This window comes from Martes martes (assembly GCF_963455335.1).
Source record: "Martes martes genome assembly, chromosome: 15".
NCBI classification, from domain to species: domain Eukaryota; kingdom Metazoa; phylum Chordata; class Mammalia; order Carnivora; family Mustelidae; genus Martes; species Martes martes.
In genome coordinates, this window is record NC_137903.1 from 27,915,868 (window position 1) to 27,932,916 (window position 17,049).

Sequence of the window (17,049 nt, forward strand, 5' to 3'; positions counted from 1 at the left end):
GAGAGAGATTCATTCCAATAATCTTCCATGAACCTCAAGCTGGCTAAGGGTTCTGGCTCTAACCCTGACTAAGGGTTCCTTCTAGATTCCCATGGCATCTTGCCAATACTTCCCAACTTTTCACCTTATTGAATTGAAATCGGAAGTTCAATCCATGACTCAATATCATCTCATTCATCTCTGTACCCCCAGGACATTGCACCAGGCTCTGGAATGTAGTAGGTGCTCAAGAAACACTTACTGACATCTGTTGGCCTGGCCAAAGGCTTTGGTGTTCTCAGACTTCCTTCCCAGAGTTCCCTGGCCATTGGCCCCAGCACCCCAGACTGCCGCAGGATTCCAAGGGGGGACCCGCTCCTCCACACTGCTGCCCTCTGCCTCCTGAGTACCCCCACAACCAGCCTGTGCCTGTCCTCATCCAAGCACTTACAAGATGGTAACCTTCTGACCCACGAGCCTGAGATCTCCCTTAGCACAGACCACCGGACTCACTCATCTTGGACCTTCGGAGCTCAGGCAAGACCCAGACACTCAACGGAGACTGAGAAACCAGGAGTCTCAAGTCGCTGGAGCCCTTTCTCCATCCAAGCCTAGAGGCAAGCACATACCTTTGTTCGTCTCAGCTTGTTTGAAACTGGATGGAAATTTTCAAAAGAAGCGTCCTTTAAAAGAAAAAGCAGTAAAAGGAATGGATAGGAAAGGCAAAAGCTTCTAAGTAGAAGGTTTCTAGAACAGATGCCTCACTCTAATAAAACCCAAGCCTGGCCACGAGCTGGTGAACTGGCAGCTTAAGAGGCTCCCCAGCGCGGATCCGGGCTCACCGGGGCTGTCTAGGTTGGATGCCACACCTCCGGCCCAGGGCGTGGCCAGCTGAGGGCCACCACCAAGTCTGGAGAGGGTGGTGCTCCCTCCCAACATCCCGGCACTCGCTCTCAGGTGAGCACATGGGCTCTGACCGAAGCTGGTTTCTGCTCTGTGCCTCCTGCCTCTGGCCATTCTTTACTGTATTCTTCCTTCCGTTCTTTTCTTCACTCATTCCACCAACACTTTGGAGCACACCCCTGTGCAAGGGGCTGGGGTCAGCACCAAGGATACCAGGGCTCATCGGTGGCTGGAGCCCTGCGTTCCCAGCCTAGTTTGGGAAACAGACAAGTAACCGGAGGCTAGAACCCCAGGGGATGAGCCCTGGGGTCGAGCAGGCACACAGAGGGGAGCCCTCCCCCAAGGCTGAGGGATTAGGGAAGGCTTTCCTGAAGAGACATCTCGGTCAGCCCCTGTATCTGAAATCAAGCTGATGCTTCCCCTGCTTCCCCTGAAGACTGGCCCCCAGAGCTGCAGGCTTCTTGTCTGAACCCATTTCTTAACCACATCCTTGCAGTAAAATCACAGTGATGTCCACAGGGCTCTTTCTTAGTGCCCTAGATATAAATCAATGGGGCATCACCTAAGTATAAATGAGATTAAAGCAATTCTGGGTGGGAGGGTATGGGGGAGGGGAAGTGGCTGGCCAGAGACTCGGCTGATAGTCTGACTTATTGCAAGGATAAGCTTTGGGGGCAGTGCGTGGCACACTCTGAAATGCACATTCTGGGGCGCCTGGGTGGCTCAGTGGGTTAGAGCCTCTACCTATGGCTCAGGTCATGATCCCAGGGTCCTGGGATCGAGCCCCACATCGGGATCTCTGCTCAGCGGGGAGCCTGCTTCCTCCTCTCTCTCTACCTGCCTCTCTGCCTACTTGTGATCTTTGTCTGTCAAATAAATAAATAAAATCTTGAAAAAAAAAAAAAGTGCACGTTCTGACTCAGTAGGCCTGGGGTGGGGCCCGAGCTTCTGCACACTTTAACAGTCCCCAGGGCTGACACTGCTGGTCTGCAGCCCATACCTGGAGTGAAAAGGCTTTGGGAGATCCAAAGGACTAGATAGAATAAATCTTCTTCAAGCAACCCCTCATAAATAGTTTTCCAATCACTTTTTTGCTAAGTATTGACCAGACTGACTCACAGAGATGTCCAGTTGTGGCCTGACCTGGACAAGGCCAAGCAGAGGCTGAAATCTGGCCCTTGCTCTACTCACCAACTCTGCACCCTTCCCGCATGGTGAGTGGGCTGGTGGCAACCTCAGGGGGTTGTGGGGCAGGGAGCTGCAGGGCTACGCAGTGCCCCTGTGGAGGGGTGGACAGAGACACTCAGGAGCCCCTCCAGGATCCCTGGGCACTGCGCCCCATCTCTGCCTCCTGCCTCTGAGCTTGCCTCCATAGGGTTGGCTCACTTCCTCTTGGAAAAAGTGAAATGAAACCCAGTCCACTCCCCAGTGCGTTTGAGGCTAACGAAGCAGGGGTAGCTGCTGGTTCTCTCCCCTCTGACCAGAACAGGAAGGAAACTCAGGGATATTACAACAGGAAGGACGAGGGACACCAGGAAGAACTTCCCAGGGATCACATTTTGAAGGGCCACGCTAAAGCAAGTGGTGGGGGGTGAAGGACTTGGTCTGCCTGTGCGGGGGTTCTAGCTTGGGTTAGGGCCAAACTTCAGGAGGGCCCCCAGGGCAAGCTTCTGAGTCTCCAAACCTTTCCCCTTTGCTACACTCTTTACCCCCTGCCCCCTACGGGCTCCAGGGCTGTCCATCAGTGCCGGGCACACCAGGGTTCTAGGGGTTAGCCCAGGTATTTCCTGACCCCAAGCCCCACCCCCAGCAGGTCCCCCGGGCCCCGCAGCATGGTGCCTCTGCACCCCCATGCCAATCTGGAGGGTGAGGCTAATACTTTCTGGCAGGTAGAGGCAGGACAGGCAGAGGGGGAGGCGGCACCCTGGGCTTCTGCATTCAGATCAGGGGAGCCAGCAATGAAGCGAGGGTTGGCGTGGCGTCGGCTGGCGGGGGGGTGGGCATTCCTCTTTCCGCTGGCTGCACATAGTTAATGGGGGGCCTTGTTCTGGCTGGGCACGCAGCCCTGGAGGTGCTGGTGATGGCCGTGCCTTGTCCCAGCCCCCGGGATCTCAAGTCTCACTGAGTGAAATCGCAAATCTCTGGGGATCCTGACACCTCCCTCAATCCCGTCTCAACATGGCCTCGCTCATGCTCCTTCTTCCCCTTCTCTTCCCTCTGCCTCTTCATTTATACACGATCATTTATCTTTATAATATCCTGGGATCAGGAACTGCCAGTCTGACAGGAGACAGGCCCAGAGAGATCAGAAAACTTGCCCAAAGGTCCTCAGCAAGTTGGTGGCAAAGACAGAATTCTAGCCCAGGGTCTCCTGGTTCCTGTTCCACTGAACAGAGAGCAGACCTCCAGCTTGGGTGGGCCCTGTGCCCGCGGAGTCTCTGACAGAATTGGAGGAGAGGACCTATTGACATTCCGCTGTCCCCATTCTTCCAGAATGAGCAGCCCCTCACTGCACGGCAGCCAGAGGGTGGGAGAGCGGAGCTAGCAGGTTGCTGCAGGTGGGTGGGAAGATCTTGTGAGGGGGCTTGCACAGGGCATGAAATCTTTGTCTCCCAGCTCGGACCAGCCAGCTGTGGCTGTTACGTAGAAGAAAACTGTTGGTAATACAGCGTGCCGAGCACAGCTGTGCCTGTGAGGGAGTACACGCTCGGTAAGAGTCAATCAGTTGAGTAAATGAATGAATAATAATAGTTAACAGCCGTCAAGGTTACTATGCCTCCGACACTGTTCTAAGCCTTTTCTATATAGTAACTCATTCAGCCCTCCCAACAGCCCTGGGAGGGGGCTCTCATTATGGTCCCTGTCATTTCCAGGTGAGGCAATTAAGGCACCAACGAGTAAATTCTTCCCCAAAGATTGATGAAAGGCCCAGCCAGGATCAGAGCCCTGGAGGGGCAGCTCCAGGGCTCGTGCACTTAACCGCTCTGCTGTTCTCGGGAAAACTGGAACGTGACACAACTCACACAGAGGCCCTCCCATCCAAGCAAAGACCTTGCCCCCCAGAGTTACCCCAAGATTCAGGTGTGCCCCGTGCCTCACCTTGGCACAGCGCACCCCGTAACCCTTGTCCCCTCCGGATGTTATGCTTAGGTCAAGGAGCGCCCCCAGCCCAGTGATACCAGTGTCCTTCCAGCCCCGGGGCCACATCAGGTGCGTCTGGACACAAGCTGCCTCTTCTACCCTCTGCCGTCTCTCAGGAGACCCCTCCTCCCATCCATGGCTGCCCTTGTCCCCCTCTAGCAGAACTGTAAGAACAGAAGCCACGTAACTGCCATGTTAGGAATCAGAGGACAGAGCACGGAGAAGGGGTCTCATTTGAATCTGTGACCACTCAGAATGGGAGATGGGAGGCCGGTCAAGAGGTTTCCTCATTCTACAAACCAGAAATATGAAGCTCAGAGAGGTGAAGAGCCAGGCAATTTACAAGACCCAGGGCAAAACAAAAATGTGAGGCCGCTCATTTAAAAGTGATGAGAATTGTCAGACGGCAACAGCAGACAGCATTCACCCAAGCACGGGGCCGTGTGGAGGCAGAGGTGGCACGTCTGTGAAGGAGGTCTAAGGGGTGAGCCCAAGTCACCCAGTTCACAAGGGCAGAAGCTGGTCACTGTGCTGGGAGAGCTGGGGTCCAGTCCCGGCTGAGAAGCGAGCTGGCTCCCGGCTCGGGGCTCTCCCGGGTCTGCCCCCAGGTAGATGAGGGCGGGAGCCCAGGCCCTGTCCCAATTCTTGTTCTCTCTTGCTTTTGTCCTAGACAATAGTCCCCTTCCTTTCTTCTCTCCTCCCAGCCTCCTAATCGGCTCTGTCCACCACAAAGGCAGGGGATTAGTTTACGGCCCCTTCCTGCCTCAACCTTCACAATCCCTGGACACTCGATCCACTTCCCCTTCCTCAGACACCCCCACCCTTGGGCTGCCCCAGATCTGGAGCCGAGGGGGAGGGAGAAAGACTGAATGCATAGTCCTCTGGGGTTGGTGGCCCTGTTCAGAGTGCCCCCTGCAGGCAGAGGCTGGTACGTGTTTGTGTGTATGTGTGTGTGTGTGTGTGTGTGTGTGTGTACACAAACACAAGTGCCCATGTGTTTGAAGTGGGGGGCGTCTAATGAGGTCCTAAGAAGAAGGGAACCCGGAGCACAGATCCTGCCTTCAGGAAGCTCCCAGTCTGAAGCCTTAGTTCTGGCCTTTCCCCTGAGAGCCCTGACTTCTAATGCAAAGAGGCACCACTCCTGCCCCCAGTCTGAATCTGATGAGGCCGGTGGACAGACAGGTGGACACACACACACCCTCAACAGACATGGGTATGCAGTCCTACTTGATATTTCTGCAGCAGTGGGGCAGCAGGGGGTAATGGAAATAACATCCTCTATGTGCTAAGCACTCATCCAAGCGGGACCTTGCATAACGCAACCATTTCATCCAGGAGAGATGATGATTCTGTTTTGCAAGTGAGTGTCCATCTAGAGCTTCTAGCATCCCATGGTTTTTCCCTTGCACAACTGCCTTTCCAGGGGTTTCTGCATCGATGGCATCAGTTAGCATGAGCTCTCCTTCCTCCGAGCGCACGCCCTCCCGCCGTTCCTCATCTAGAGCTGCCTGGTGCACGTCACACTCTCCGCAAAGTGTCACCGTTCTTTGTGTGCTTGTCTTATCTCCCTCTCCGAGCCCCCGGGGACAGAGGAAAGAGCATGGGCTTCGGAGTGCCCAAGCTTACCTCTACCCTTGGCTGTCCCCCTGCACTGGGTGTCCCCCTTCCCCGTCTGAGACGGGGAGGAAGGATGGGACGGTGCCGGTCCATGAGGGTGCACACATGAGAAAGGCTTCAGCACGGTGCTCTCAAACGGATGTTTGCTCCCCGCACAGCTTGGGAGTTTAAGTGGCATGATCGCTGACCATTAACAAAGGGTGAGGGGAGAGCATTGCACGAGCTGGGGGGAGAGGTGTTATCAGGATGCTAACAGCGCCTTATAGCAACTGCCCTTGAACCCAGGGTTAAACACACTCTACCCCCAGAGCTATCCCACTGAACGGCATGATCCTATATGCCAAGGAACATGAAGCAAATTGGGACAGACCCTGGGACCTGGGGGAAAGAATCCTTAGTCTGGGTCAACCTAAGGGAAGGCTTCCTTCCTACAGGAGGTGTTAAAAGCCCCTTAGCGGCTGCTGGGTTGGCCTGTTTCCCAGGAGTCAGTGGTGACTCAGGTCAGGGGACCATTCAAACTAGCCAATCACACAGGGAGGTGGAATAAAGCTCAGACAGTCTTGATCCTCCGTGGGCCACCAGAGCAAGCACGCCCTCCCTGCCCTGCGGTGACTCTGGCAATGTACGGGGCTGGGGTGGTAGATGGGGATGGTGATGGCACCTTCTTTGCACCACCACTCCTCCCCTCTTCCCCCTTCAGTAGTCCATCTGCCTTGGCTTTGGGCCTAGGGACCATGTCCAAATCCCTAACACGAGTGCAATGAAAGGCACTCAACACCGTCCTCCCATCTGCCTGTCTGGACACTCTCAGGGACACCCCCACCTCCTCCAGCGCCTCCAAGGGCAAAGAGGAGGGGACAGTGGCAGGGAGCGAGGTTGAGAGCTGTGTTCTAGATCCAACCGTCTGGGTTCACTCCCAGCTCAGCCCTAGACTGGCAGACTTGCATCGGTAAGACGCAGGGCCTCTTTCTGCCTGCCTCAGTTTCTCCTTGCAAGTGCTTCTCCTTCCAAGGAAGACCAGAGTGAGTAATGACCATAGCTCCCGCGGATCGGGCACGTGCCGGGTGCCAAGAACGCTGCCAAATTGCAAACGTCCTTCAAAGAGCTTGATATTCTTATGCCCATTTTGAAGCTAAGGCAGTAGAGGCTGAGAGAGGTGAAGAATCCGGGAGGGCCATCCAGTGAGTTAGTGCTGGAATTGAGATCTGAACCTATGCAGTCAGGCTGCAAACTCGAGCCTCTTCCTCTGAAGGAGTGCTTCCAGGTGTGGCCGGGAGATAGACAGATAGAGATAGAGAGGGAGAGAGAGAGGGTCTCAGGCCCTGGGGGGCCGGATGCTGCCTGGGGTTGGCTAGATGCCTTTGGCTGGGAGCAGCCTAGCTGATTTATCCCAGCTGCTAAACACCTTGAGTCCATTTTTATTTTTTAAATGTGTGGCCTGAGGTGAAAAAGGCCGAGAGCCTGCTCTGGCATATCCTGCCTCGAGAAGTGAGACGGAAAGTCTGTGGTGAGGAAGGAACAGAGCCCCAGGGTGCTCTGTGTTCGAGACTCCTGCTTTCCCTTCTCCTGGAGGGCCTTCCCTGTCTGCTCCCTGTCTGAATCCCCTGGTCCTTCAGGGTCCTGACAGGGTCTCCCCTGACCAGCACGGTCCTCCCTGTCCTCAAAGTGCTCCTGACCTCACTGCTGGTCCTCCAGGGACACTCCCCACCACCATCTGGTATGGAGAGCCAACTCTTCCTGTCTCTTCCGACATCCCCCTCCGACATCCTCCTCCCCGTCCTGACTGCCTCGCAGGGGACCCAGCACCATCCCTTCAAGCCGCCCCCACAGAGGAGCTCCCAGAGACCCTGCTGGCTGATGGGATAGATATGAAACCATTGACACTTCTAGAGAAAGACAAGAAACTGGAAACAGACTTTAAGGGACTGCTCTGCCTGGGGGTTTAACGTGCCCAGAGTCTTGCCCATTCGCTCAGAGCTCCAAATCCCCAGCTCTGACCCCCTTGAGTGGCAGTGGTTGGGGTGAAATCCGGCTACTGGCTGGTGACCTCAGGTCAGACCCTTAATATCTAAAAACCTCAGTTTCCTCATCCATAGAATGGGGATAACACCAGTCCCCCTCTCCCGGGGTTTCTGCAAGAGGATGTGAGGAGAGTTACCCAAATGTAGTCACTGCCAGCTAGTACCCACTGCAGGTTAAGGAAGGGAGGCCCTTGCAATGGCCTTTTCCTGGGTATGTCTGTTGGGCCCCAAGGATGACCTTCTTGACAATCTGGTTTCTTCCTTGAAGAAAACCTACGGTCCCGGGAATGAAAATGTCAACCAGGAAGGCATCCCCACCGTGCGCGAGAGCAGACAGGAGACTGGGCGTGAGGTGCTTCCCTGACCCCAGCCTTAGATTTTGTATCTCACACGATTCATCAGAGGGAGCCCCGATGCCCCAGGGCTGAGGAAAGTCAAGATACAGGCCTTCCTTCTTAGCTCCGGAGGACTTAGCTTCCTTCTTAGCTCCCAGACGACACCTCGGCAGCTCTGGAGGTGCCCTGTCTCAGAGGAGCCGGGCCCAGCCCCCACCTGCCCGCTGCCAGCCCGCCCGTGGCCTGCTCTGGCATGGCTCCGGGGGGCGCAGTGCCAACCCCTGAGCCCTACCCGCTACCCTCCCCCCATGTCCTTTCGCTGCTTCCAAAATAACTCTGCTCCCTGCCCAAGTTTGGCCTCTTGGGTGTTTTTCTCCTCCTGAGACCTGTTCTCCCATGTCTGAAGGGCGGGAGGAAAGACCTGAATTGTCATTAGAAATTGGAGACCACCCCCTTTTTTTTTAGCAAGGAACTAGTTAGCACAAAGGGGCTCCCGCAACACTGAGAGCCCCTGAGTCAGTGAGCCCGTTTCAGTTTGGCTAAAAGAAGGCATCATTTCGCACATGAAAAAAGAGAATTGGAAATTTCTCCCCCACCCCCTTCTCTTATACCTTCCCACAGCCCCAGTGGGACTCCTTGCCTTGGCCTTGCCCCCCACGGAGTGAGTTACTAGCCTAAGGTCACACAGCCTGTTAGGGATGGACTCAGAGGAGAATCCTTATGGGCCCCTAAGGGCATGTCCCCAGGCAGAAATCCCAGCTGCCCACTCCCCCAACACCTTCTTTTCCTCAGGCTGTACCAGAGAAGGTTCTAGTTCCACAGAACTCTCGCTTCTGGGGAGAAGCTGGACTCTGCAGACAGGAGTGACTTGAAAGCCTCGACTTCGCCTCTGGGGACGTCTTGCACCAGGTCCACGGCTCATCTCACGAGTGGGGAGGATCGCTCCCTCCATCCTCCCGGGGGACTGGGAGCTCAGGAGCTGACTGGGCTCCGTGAAAGGCCCAAGTCCCTGAAGGGCAGTGGGAGGTGGCGTTATTAGTACAGAAGGAGGGAGCGAGGGAGGAAGAAAGAAGGGAGGCAGGTGAGCAGGTGATCTGAGGGGGCTCTAGAAGATCACACAGGCACCTTACGTTCCCACCCTGTCCCAAGCGGCTTTGTTCTTCTCTTTCTGGGCCTCAGCAGATCATTTGCAGGTGAAAAGATGGAGAAAAGCCATAAAAATCATGACCATTTGAAAGTGGGTCTGAACAGGAAAGGCACCACGCTCCGCTTTGTCTCATGAGCAGCCCCCTCCCCTTCGGAGTAAATACTGTTCCCACTTCCAGGTTCAAGATGAAGAAGCGAACTGTGGAGAGGTTAAGTGACTAGTTCAAAGACGCACAGCCCCTAGCCACTGGGGCAGAGACTGGAGGCCACGGCCAGAGCCCCCCCGGCCTCCGGGGCAGGGCCTCCTCGCGCAGCGCCCGGTCCCGGGTCCCATCCGTCCCTTGGCCTGGTGGGCACGGGGCAGTCGGGAAGCGGGCTGCGGCTCATGTGGGGCCATCAAGGTTGAGAGCCCATGGCACGGGGGAAGGCGGGGTTGAGCAGGGGGTGGGCTGGGGGCCAACTCTGCTCAGAGCCAGGCCTTCTTCTCCTCCGCCAGCCGCCCCACCCGGCCGCGCCCAGCACCCGCTGCTGCCAGAGCCCAGAGGTTTCCTTTTTCTTTTGCCTAGGGTTGTTTCCTGCCTTTCCTTTGAACTGGGGTGTTGGCTCCTCCACGCACTCACCCTCCTCCAGCGACCCCCCAGGACTGCCCTCTGATGGGCCCGTCCCCCCAGGCTGCCCTTTGGAGGAAGGCTGGCACCCCGTTTCCTGGAATCGCTCTCCCCGGCTTCACCCTCCTCCTCTCTGTCCTGGTCTGGGCGCCGTCTGGATCTTCCCCCTTCCCTCAGTCCCTTCCTCTACTGCCCACCTCCGCCAAGCAGTTCTCCCTAGAGGCTCTCTCCATCCTGCCTCACAGGAGCAGGCTCAGGGCTGATTTCTCCCTGCCTCTCCCACTCTAGTTTTTCCATGAAATGTGTGGACACTGAGGTCCAGAGAAGTATGGGAGCTCGCCCCACAGCAACGGAGGGACGGAGGGTTAGAACTCACAGACCCCGAGTTCCAGGAAGGCAGAGATGCTCAGGCTCTTCGAATCTACCAGAAAGGGAAACTGAGGCCTGAGCCAGGAAGGGTAGCCTTGGAGGTGAGACAGGAGACCGGGCACACTGGGCTCCTGGGTTCATCCTGCCCAAGGCCAGCTCTCATCCACTGAAGCGGCTTGTTCATGCTTCTCCGCTTCTTCCTGTGCTAGGCAAGGCCCATCGGGACATGTTGGGAGCAGCCTGACTAGGACTGCCCAGAGGGGTGGCCCCTCTCTTAGCCCCCGAAGCAGTGGGTGATGGAGACAGATGCTCGGGGCCAAGTGCAAGTGTAGGAGCCTCAGGCCTTTTACAACTTGCCTCCCAAGAAGGCTTTTCTCCCACCACCCACTCCTGATATGGCTGGACATGGGAGCAAAATGGGGAACACACAGTAACCACCCAGATTCTCCTACCCGGGGACACCTCTGAGGCTTAGCCAACAAGTATTTGCTGTCTGGGCATTCCTGACCCTTCACACTGTGTATATGTGGGATAGAATACAGCAAGAGGTGTCATGTCTTCGTGTCACCATCAGACTGGGATGCCCCAGAGCTCTACCTCCTCCAGATGGGTTCCCAGGACAGTCCCTACTCAGGAAGAAGGTCCAAACCCCAGAGAACCTCATGGCAACTCAGTTTGGGAGAAGACTTCAAAAAATGAGAGACACTTGCAAGATTGTGGGTATTTCAAATCTGACCTCCTAAGCTTGATCAAATAGAGCTGGCGTTGGGACCCAAAGAATCATAATTTTTGGACTTAGGTGTCAAAGCAAAGGGTAGCAGTTGGGTATAAAGAAGACTTTCTGGTCTTTGCTAGAACCAAGATGGAGGAAGGTGGAGGTGTGTGCACCATGAGAGGTCACTGGCTAGAAGGACAGACCCTTACCTTCCCAGGGTGAGGAGGCACATGTGAAGTAGTTTTGATTGGGGTGGGTCTAGGACCCCCAGGTATCTTCTGGAGTCCATAGTTCGTTGGTGTCTCCTATGGTTCAATCTACAGCCCCTTCTAAGAATCTTCAGGTACCCTCAGGCCTGCCACTTCCTGTACACCCAAGTGCTTTAATCTTATCTTTCACCTTCTCCACCCAGTGTCAGGAAGATGTAAGTGTCCCCTTCCCTCTCACCCCCACCCCCACTGTCAACCAACTCCTTGGACCCCAGGCCCCCCGAACAATCAAGCATTGACCAAGACAAGACAAGCACCTGCACATGACTCCCTAGCACATGCCTCTCTTCTTCCCGCCACAGACCATCCCCTTTGGGTTCATTTTATTTATTTATTTATTTGTTTGAGAGAGAGTTGGTGGAGGCAGGGAGAAACAGAGGAAGAGGGACACGCCGACTCCATGCTGAGCGCAGAGCCCAATGCAGGGCCCAAGATCATGACCTGAGCCAATATCAGGAGTTGGACGCTCAACTGACTGAGCCAGCTGGGTGCCCCGCCCTTGAGTTCTATACCCACCCATGGACTCAATTTCCCTCCTGTGTGAATTGTCTTGGGAGCTTGTTCCCACCTCCACTGCACACCCAACAGCAGGCACGATAATAATAGTCCCTATTTCTACATCACCCCTTGTGTGTCAGGCACTGTGCTGGGGACTTCTTACAGACATATTATCTCATTTAATCCTCCCTGCTACCCGCTTCTCTCTGTACACAAATGATGAGCCCAAGGTTCAGAGGAGCTCAGTGACTCAGTAGGTGGCAAAGCTGGGAAGGAACCAGGGTTTGGGGGCCCAGACAGAGAGGTCCTGCTGGTTCCATCATCAATCTGCACCGTCCTCCACTAGAGCTGGGCTCCTCGAGGCAGGACCAGACTGGGCATTGCCTGACATTTCTGAGAAGGAAGGGAGCCCCATGACCTCCCTGCCCTCACTCTTCTCAGTGACAAACCCTCATTCCTAAGAGGCAAAGGAAGAAGGCTCATCCTCTGAGCCACCCTCAGGCCAGCTGCCCCCAGCAGAGAACCCTTCATCCACCACCCACATGGGACCCATCCGCAGTCCAGGGCAGCGGCTGTGGTTCTCTGCCACCTCCCTCCAGCATTCCAGAGCCCACCACTCCCTCCACATTGCCTCAGGACCCTACTCCGTCTCCTCGCCTCTCCCACAGGTCTGAGTCTTGAGAGAGAGCCTTCCTCTATTTCCACGGACCCACAAGACATATTCAGAAGGTGCCACCTCCACTGGACCCAAATGTAGACCTCATAGCCCCAGGGAACTGTGACAAGGTGGTGGAAAACCTTCTATCAGTGTGGATGCTGGGACGCTTGGATTCCAAAGGTGGCATCATACCTCTCTTTCCCCAGGTTCTTCCAGAAAAAGGGTCTGTCTGGAAAGACAGGTCATGAGAAAGGAGGTTGGAGCAACCAGTCTCTGGAAAGCCCCATTCCCCCCCTCTATGCAACCCAGAAAAAGGCCCTTCCTTCTGCTCCCCTGGAGAAAGACAGATGCCATTGTCAAACACTTTCTAGCCCCAGAACCCTGTCTTCAAATGAAGCAATGTTATATACCCCCAAGATATAAAATGGCTAAAAGTGGGGCTGCCCTCGCTCTTGCAGATGTGGGGGGCAGGGCCAGTCCTCCTCTGGCAACACCCTCTAGGAGGGTGGGGACACCCTCCTAGCCCCTCAAGGGACTCACAGGGTTTACCCCTGCCTTCACCTCCTGGGCTCTGAAGGATTCAATTTGCCCTTTTGGAATATGAACACTATTTTCTCCTCTCACTCTCTGCCCTGGTCCCCAGCCTGTGCCTCTTGAAGTCGAGAGGGACATCCAGCTAGGGACAGAAGGACTGGGAGGGGAGCTCCATGAAGGATTGCAATTCAGGGCCCTCCACAGGCCTCCAGGACAGCCCCACAGCTGATTGCTCTGATCCCATCTAGCTCAAAGGACACCTGCCGGACTCCTGTGAAAACCCGCCCAGCCCCTCTTCCTCAGGGCTCCCAGGTCCTGGAGCCCCGGAGCCGGTCCCTGGGACAGATGGTCCCAGACTTTCCCACCTGAACTTCTCTGAGAAAAGGTGAAGGAGCCTGGGCAGGGCTGGGGGCCGGGGGTGGGGGTGGGGGGCACAGATTTCCTCCACAGAGCTGAGGTGGGGGTGGGGTTAGGTGGTCTGGAATGTGCTCTCACACCCTCCTCTTGCCCAGGTGAGAGCAGGGAGTGCCCCCAGCCCTCAGGCTCTGAGGGGGAAGCTCCTCTGAGCCTTCCTTGGGACAGCTGTCCCCAATAGGGTCCCCCTCACAAGTCCATCTCACCCCAACTCAGCTCTAAAAATGGTTCTCTGGTTTTCAGCCTCGGCGCCTGCCCACAAATTAGTGTCTCCAACACGGCCTCTTGGGACATGACTTCAGGGAGGCCCCTGGGGGAGCCGAGAGGCCTCAGCAGAGGGAGATGGTGCTGGCAGGGGCGCTTTTGGAGAAGCCAAGAGTGATCAAGGCCCCTCTCTCAGCTTCTGGGATACCCCCCCCCCACCAGGCCAACCAGCCTCTGTGTGACAGCTCTGCTCTCCTCGCCATGCAGAGGAACAGACAATCTCTGCACCCCACTTCAGGCCCTCCTCTCTCCTCTGTCACCAAATCAGTCAGCTTCATGCTCAGCCCGGGTCCTGGTCACTGCTGCACCAGGGAGAAAGCAGCAAGAGGAGGGCAGGCCAGCCCCAGGGCCCTCCAGCTTCACGGTCCAGACACCCACCTCTTACCAAGTCCGAGCTCCCACAGTGAACCCACAGACAGGGGCCACTGAGAAACCAAGGGAAGCCCAGCCTCACCACTTGTCTGGTCCGCAATCTCAGATTCCCCCTCCCCCCACCCCCCCACCCGGCCCGCCTGACCCCTGTCCCGCTGCAGTCCACTTGGAAGGGGAAGAGCCCTCCCCGGATGCCCATGCCTCCCGGCAGCAGCCTGGCAGGTGCCCTAGCCGGAGGCCGGGGCTGGGCGGTAGCGGGCGGCCAGGCGGGAGCAGGGAGGGACGTGCGGGCCAGTACTCACAGGTAAGCCGTCAGGGGGTCCAGGTCCCCGGGCACGGCGGAGAGCCCAAGCTCGGAGCAGTCGGCCGACAGCATGATGCCGTCCTCCTGGCAGTGGCAGGGGGCCGGGCAGGCGGCGGACGCGGGGCCGGGCTGGGGGGCGCCGCCAGCGCACGGGGAGGCGCACAGCGCGGCGCACAGCCACAGCGCCCGCAGTCCGGGCGGGCTGGGCATCTTGGCGGCCGGAGCACCTGGCGGACCGACCCGCGGACGGGCGAGCGCTCCGGCGCGGTGGCGGCCGCTGCTCGCCTCTGGGTTCCGCGGCCGGGCCGGCAGGCTGCGCCGTCGGTGGGGACCGCCCCGCGGGCTCTGCTGGGTGTCGGCGGCGGCGGCGGCGGCGGCAGCGCGGGGACCGTGCAGTCAGAGAGGGGCAGGCATTGTTGAGTGATCTTCGTTATTCAGTTTCACAGGCTGGGCTTGGCAAGGGAGGGAGACACAGGCGGAGGAGGAGTCAAGGAAACTTTCTGCGCTGTGGCTCGCTCCCCTTCCCTCCTTCCTTCCGAGCTGGCAGGAATTTCATCCAGGAAAGAAAAAAAAAAAAAAGGCAAAGAAACTCTAAGAGAGTGAGCAGAGATGGCATGTCAGGGACCTGCTCTTGCACTTGTTTGGAAACCATGGGATGTCCCAGGACCTAGGCTTGCGGGCTGGGGACCCTCTTGCCTGCGGGATCAGCCACGGGTCCCAGGGACTTGGAGGAGGCTCTCTGGAAGCAACCTTAAGAGTTCCCAGGGGACCCCAACCCCTCTACCACATTTTCCACAGAGACCCAAGAGGGAAGTGATTTGTTCAACGTCACATGGCTTGCGGAGGAGGGGATCCCCAGAACTGGAATGCGGGGTCTGTCCTTGTCGTCGTGTCTCCCGGAGGAGTCGTCCTGAAAGGGGTCAGGTGGTGAAAGGTTCCACCTTATGCAAGGAGCGGGGCAGTGGGCAAAAAGGAAGGGCCTTCTCACTGAGCCTCCGGGGCCCTGCCACCGAAGAAAGTGCGGATTTCCACCCACTGAATGTACTTTGCGTGCATGCAGCCCCAGTCAGGTCCAAGGCCCTGGGATCTACTGGATCCTGTCCTGGGGACCAAACTAGGTAGACACTAAGCTGGGCAGGGTTATCAGAGGCTTCCTGAAAGTCCGCGGATGGGCGCCACCTGGAGTCCAGCGCTGCAACTGCAGCCCAGCAGCCCTGAGACTGAGCTCGGGGGTGGGGGTGGGGGGGCCTTCTGGTGGGTCCCAGGGCCTTGACAGGCAGGGCAGATGGTGGCTAAGGGGGGCATCAAGTCTCTGCTCTCTTCTTAGACCAGACTGGGCTGGCCGTGCTTCCTTCATGTAGCCTTTTGCTTTCTCTGTTCTCTCCCATGCTGAACCAGACCCCAGTATGGAGCTAGAGCCTGCCCTGTCTCTCATTTGGGCTCTACCTTCCCATGGCCTAACCAGAGAGTATCCCCAAAGCCTGGAGACTCAGAGGCAGCCATTATTTCTTCCACCCCATACCTCCAGACCCCTTCATACCTCACATCAACTGCCCCCCCAATCCCGTTCTCTGCCACTGCTGCTAACCCCCAAGGTCCCCAGGTCAGCCAGCAGATCCTGACCCCAGACTCCAGTTGGGGCCATGGCCCTGAATGGGGTTAAGCCCCCTAGGAAGGCCAGAGAAGGTCCTGCACGGATGGTCCTGGCTCTCATTACCAGAAAAGACCCAGAAATGCAAGCCGCCCCTGCCTTCCCAGATCAGCCTCTGTTTCCGGCCTCACTCATCCATAGCTTGGCTCCATTCCCCCGCCTGTTTGCAGCTCCCGCTGCTCCAGTGTGAGGGGCCCAGACTGGAAAAACCATGCTTGAGCCCTGTTTCAACCTCAGCAGCAGCCCTTCATGGCGGGTTTGGGGGCTCAGAGCTAGTCTCCAGCCCGCCAGTTTGAGGGTCATGATGGGGCCAACCTCTGGGACTTCTAATGAAGTTTAGAAGAGGCCATGACCTCCATTCCCCCTGGGGAGCACCGGAGCCTAATCTCATCCTGGGAAGGGTCCTGATGGAGCAGAGAGCCCTTCCTCTGTTGCCCTTCTCCAACCAGGCCTGAGAAAGGCCCTCTCCCACCGCTGACCCCTCATACTTTACTAGGAACTCAGGTTGGCCAGTGAGAGCTCTGCTTCCTCTTCCATTTGGGGATCTAACTGCATTTCAGGGCTTCCCACTCTGATTTGTCCAGGCTCTCTCTGTGCCCCGACCCCCACCCCAGGGCCTTCCACCAGGGACAACTGATGTTGAGTATCGGACACCTCGCTGTTCAAAATTGTGCGGTCTAGTCAGGGAGTCAGACAGGAGCTCATGAGGCCATACCATGTCATGTGGTGTGCAGTCCAGTCCTACAGTGTGGGACAGACTGCTTTCTTCCAGGTCCTCAACCCCACGCTGTTTTCTGTTTCTCCTCCTGGTTTTCCTCCCTTCCAAAATTCCCTCCCTGCTTTCTCTCCTCCCTCCCTCCTATGGCGGAAGGGAGGGAAGAGGGGGTGAAGGAGCAGAGAAAACTTGGCCACTCTGGCCTGAGCAGCAGCCTCCCATGAAGCAGCAAAGCCCCCAGCTCCTGCCTTCTTTGTCAGCGAGGCTGCGGTGCCTGTGCCCTGGGGGCAGCAGAGAGGGGTTGAGGGCGACCCTGGGGACACTGGCAGGTAGAGACTGCTGGGGATGGCAGGAGAAGGCAAGGAAACACCGTTGGTCCTACTGCATACAGGAGTGGGAGGTGGGGCAGGAGAACCCTGAGTAACCAGGGCTCTGAATCTGGGGCACCCCAAGACTCTAGAGACTCAAGTCTAAGGCCACTGGAAAACTGGAAGATGAGGCAGCAGGGTCTGCTCCACAGGGAAAGCCATCAGCAT

General features: G+C 57.0%; 1 protein-coding gene across 1 annotated transcript in view; it reads right to left on the reverse strand.

Moving 5' to 3' along the window:
* The window catches only part of LGR6 (leucine rich repeat containing G protein-coupled receptor 6), a gene marked incomplete at both ends in the record, with an annotated part of 116,406 nt that extends 102,049 nt beyond the window's left edge, over positions 1 to 14,357 (reverse strand). Inside the window, one exon of the mRNA XM_080823981.1 lies at positions 14,146 to 14,357. Coding sequence (XP_080680107.1) covers positions 14,146 to 14,357 — 212 coding nt within the window. The remainder of the gene's footprint in view (positions 1 to 14,145) is intronic.
* Positions 14,358 to 17,049: the final 2,692 nt, after the last annotated feature.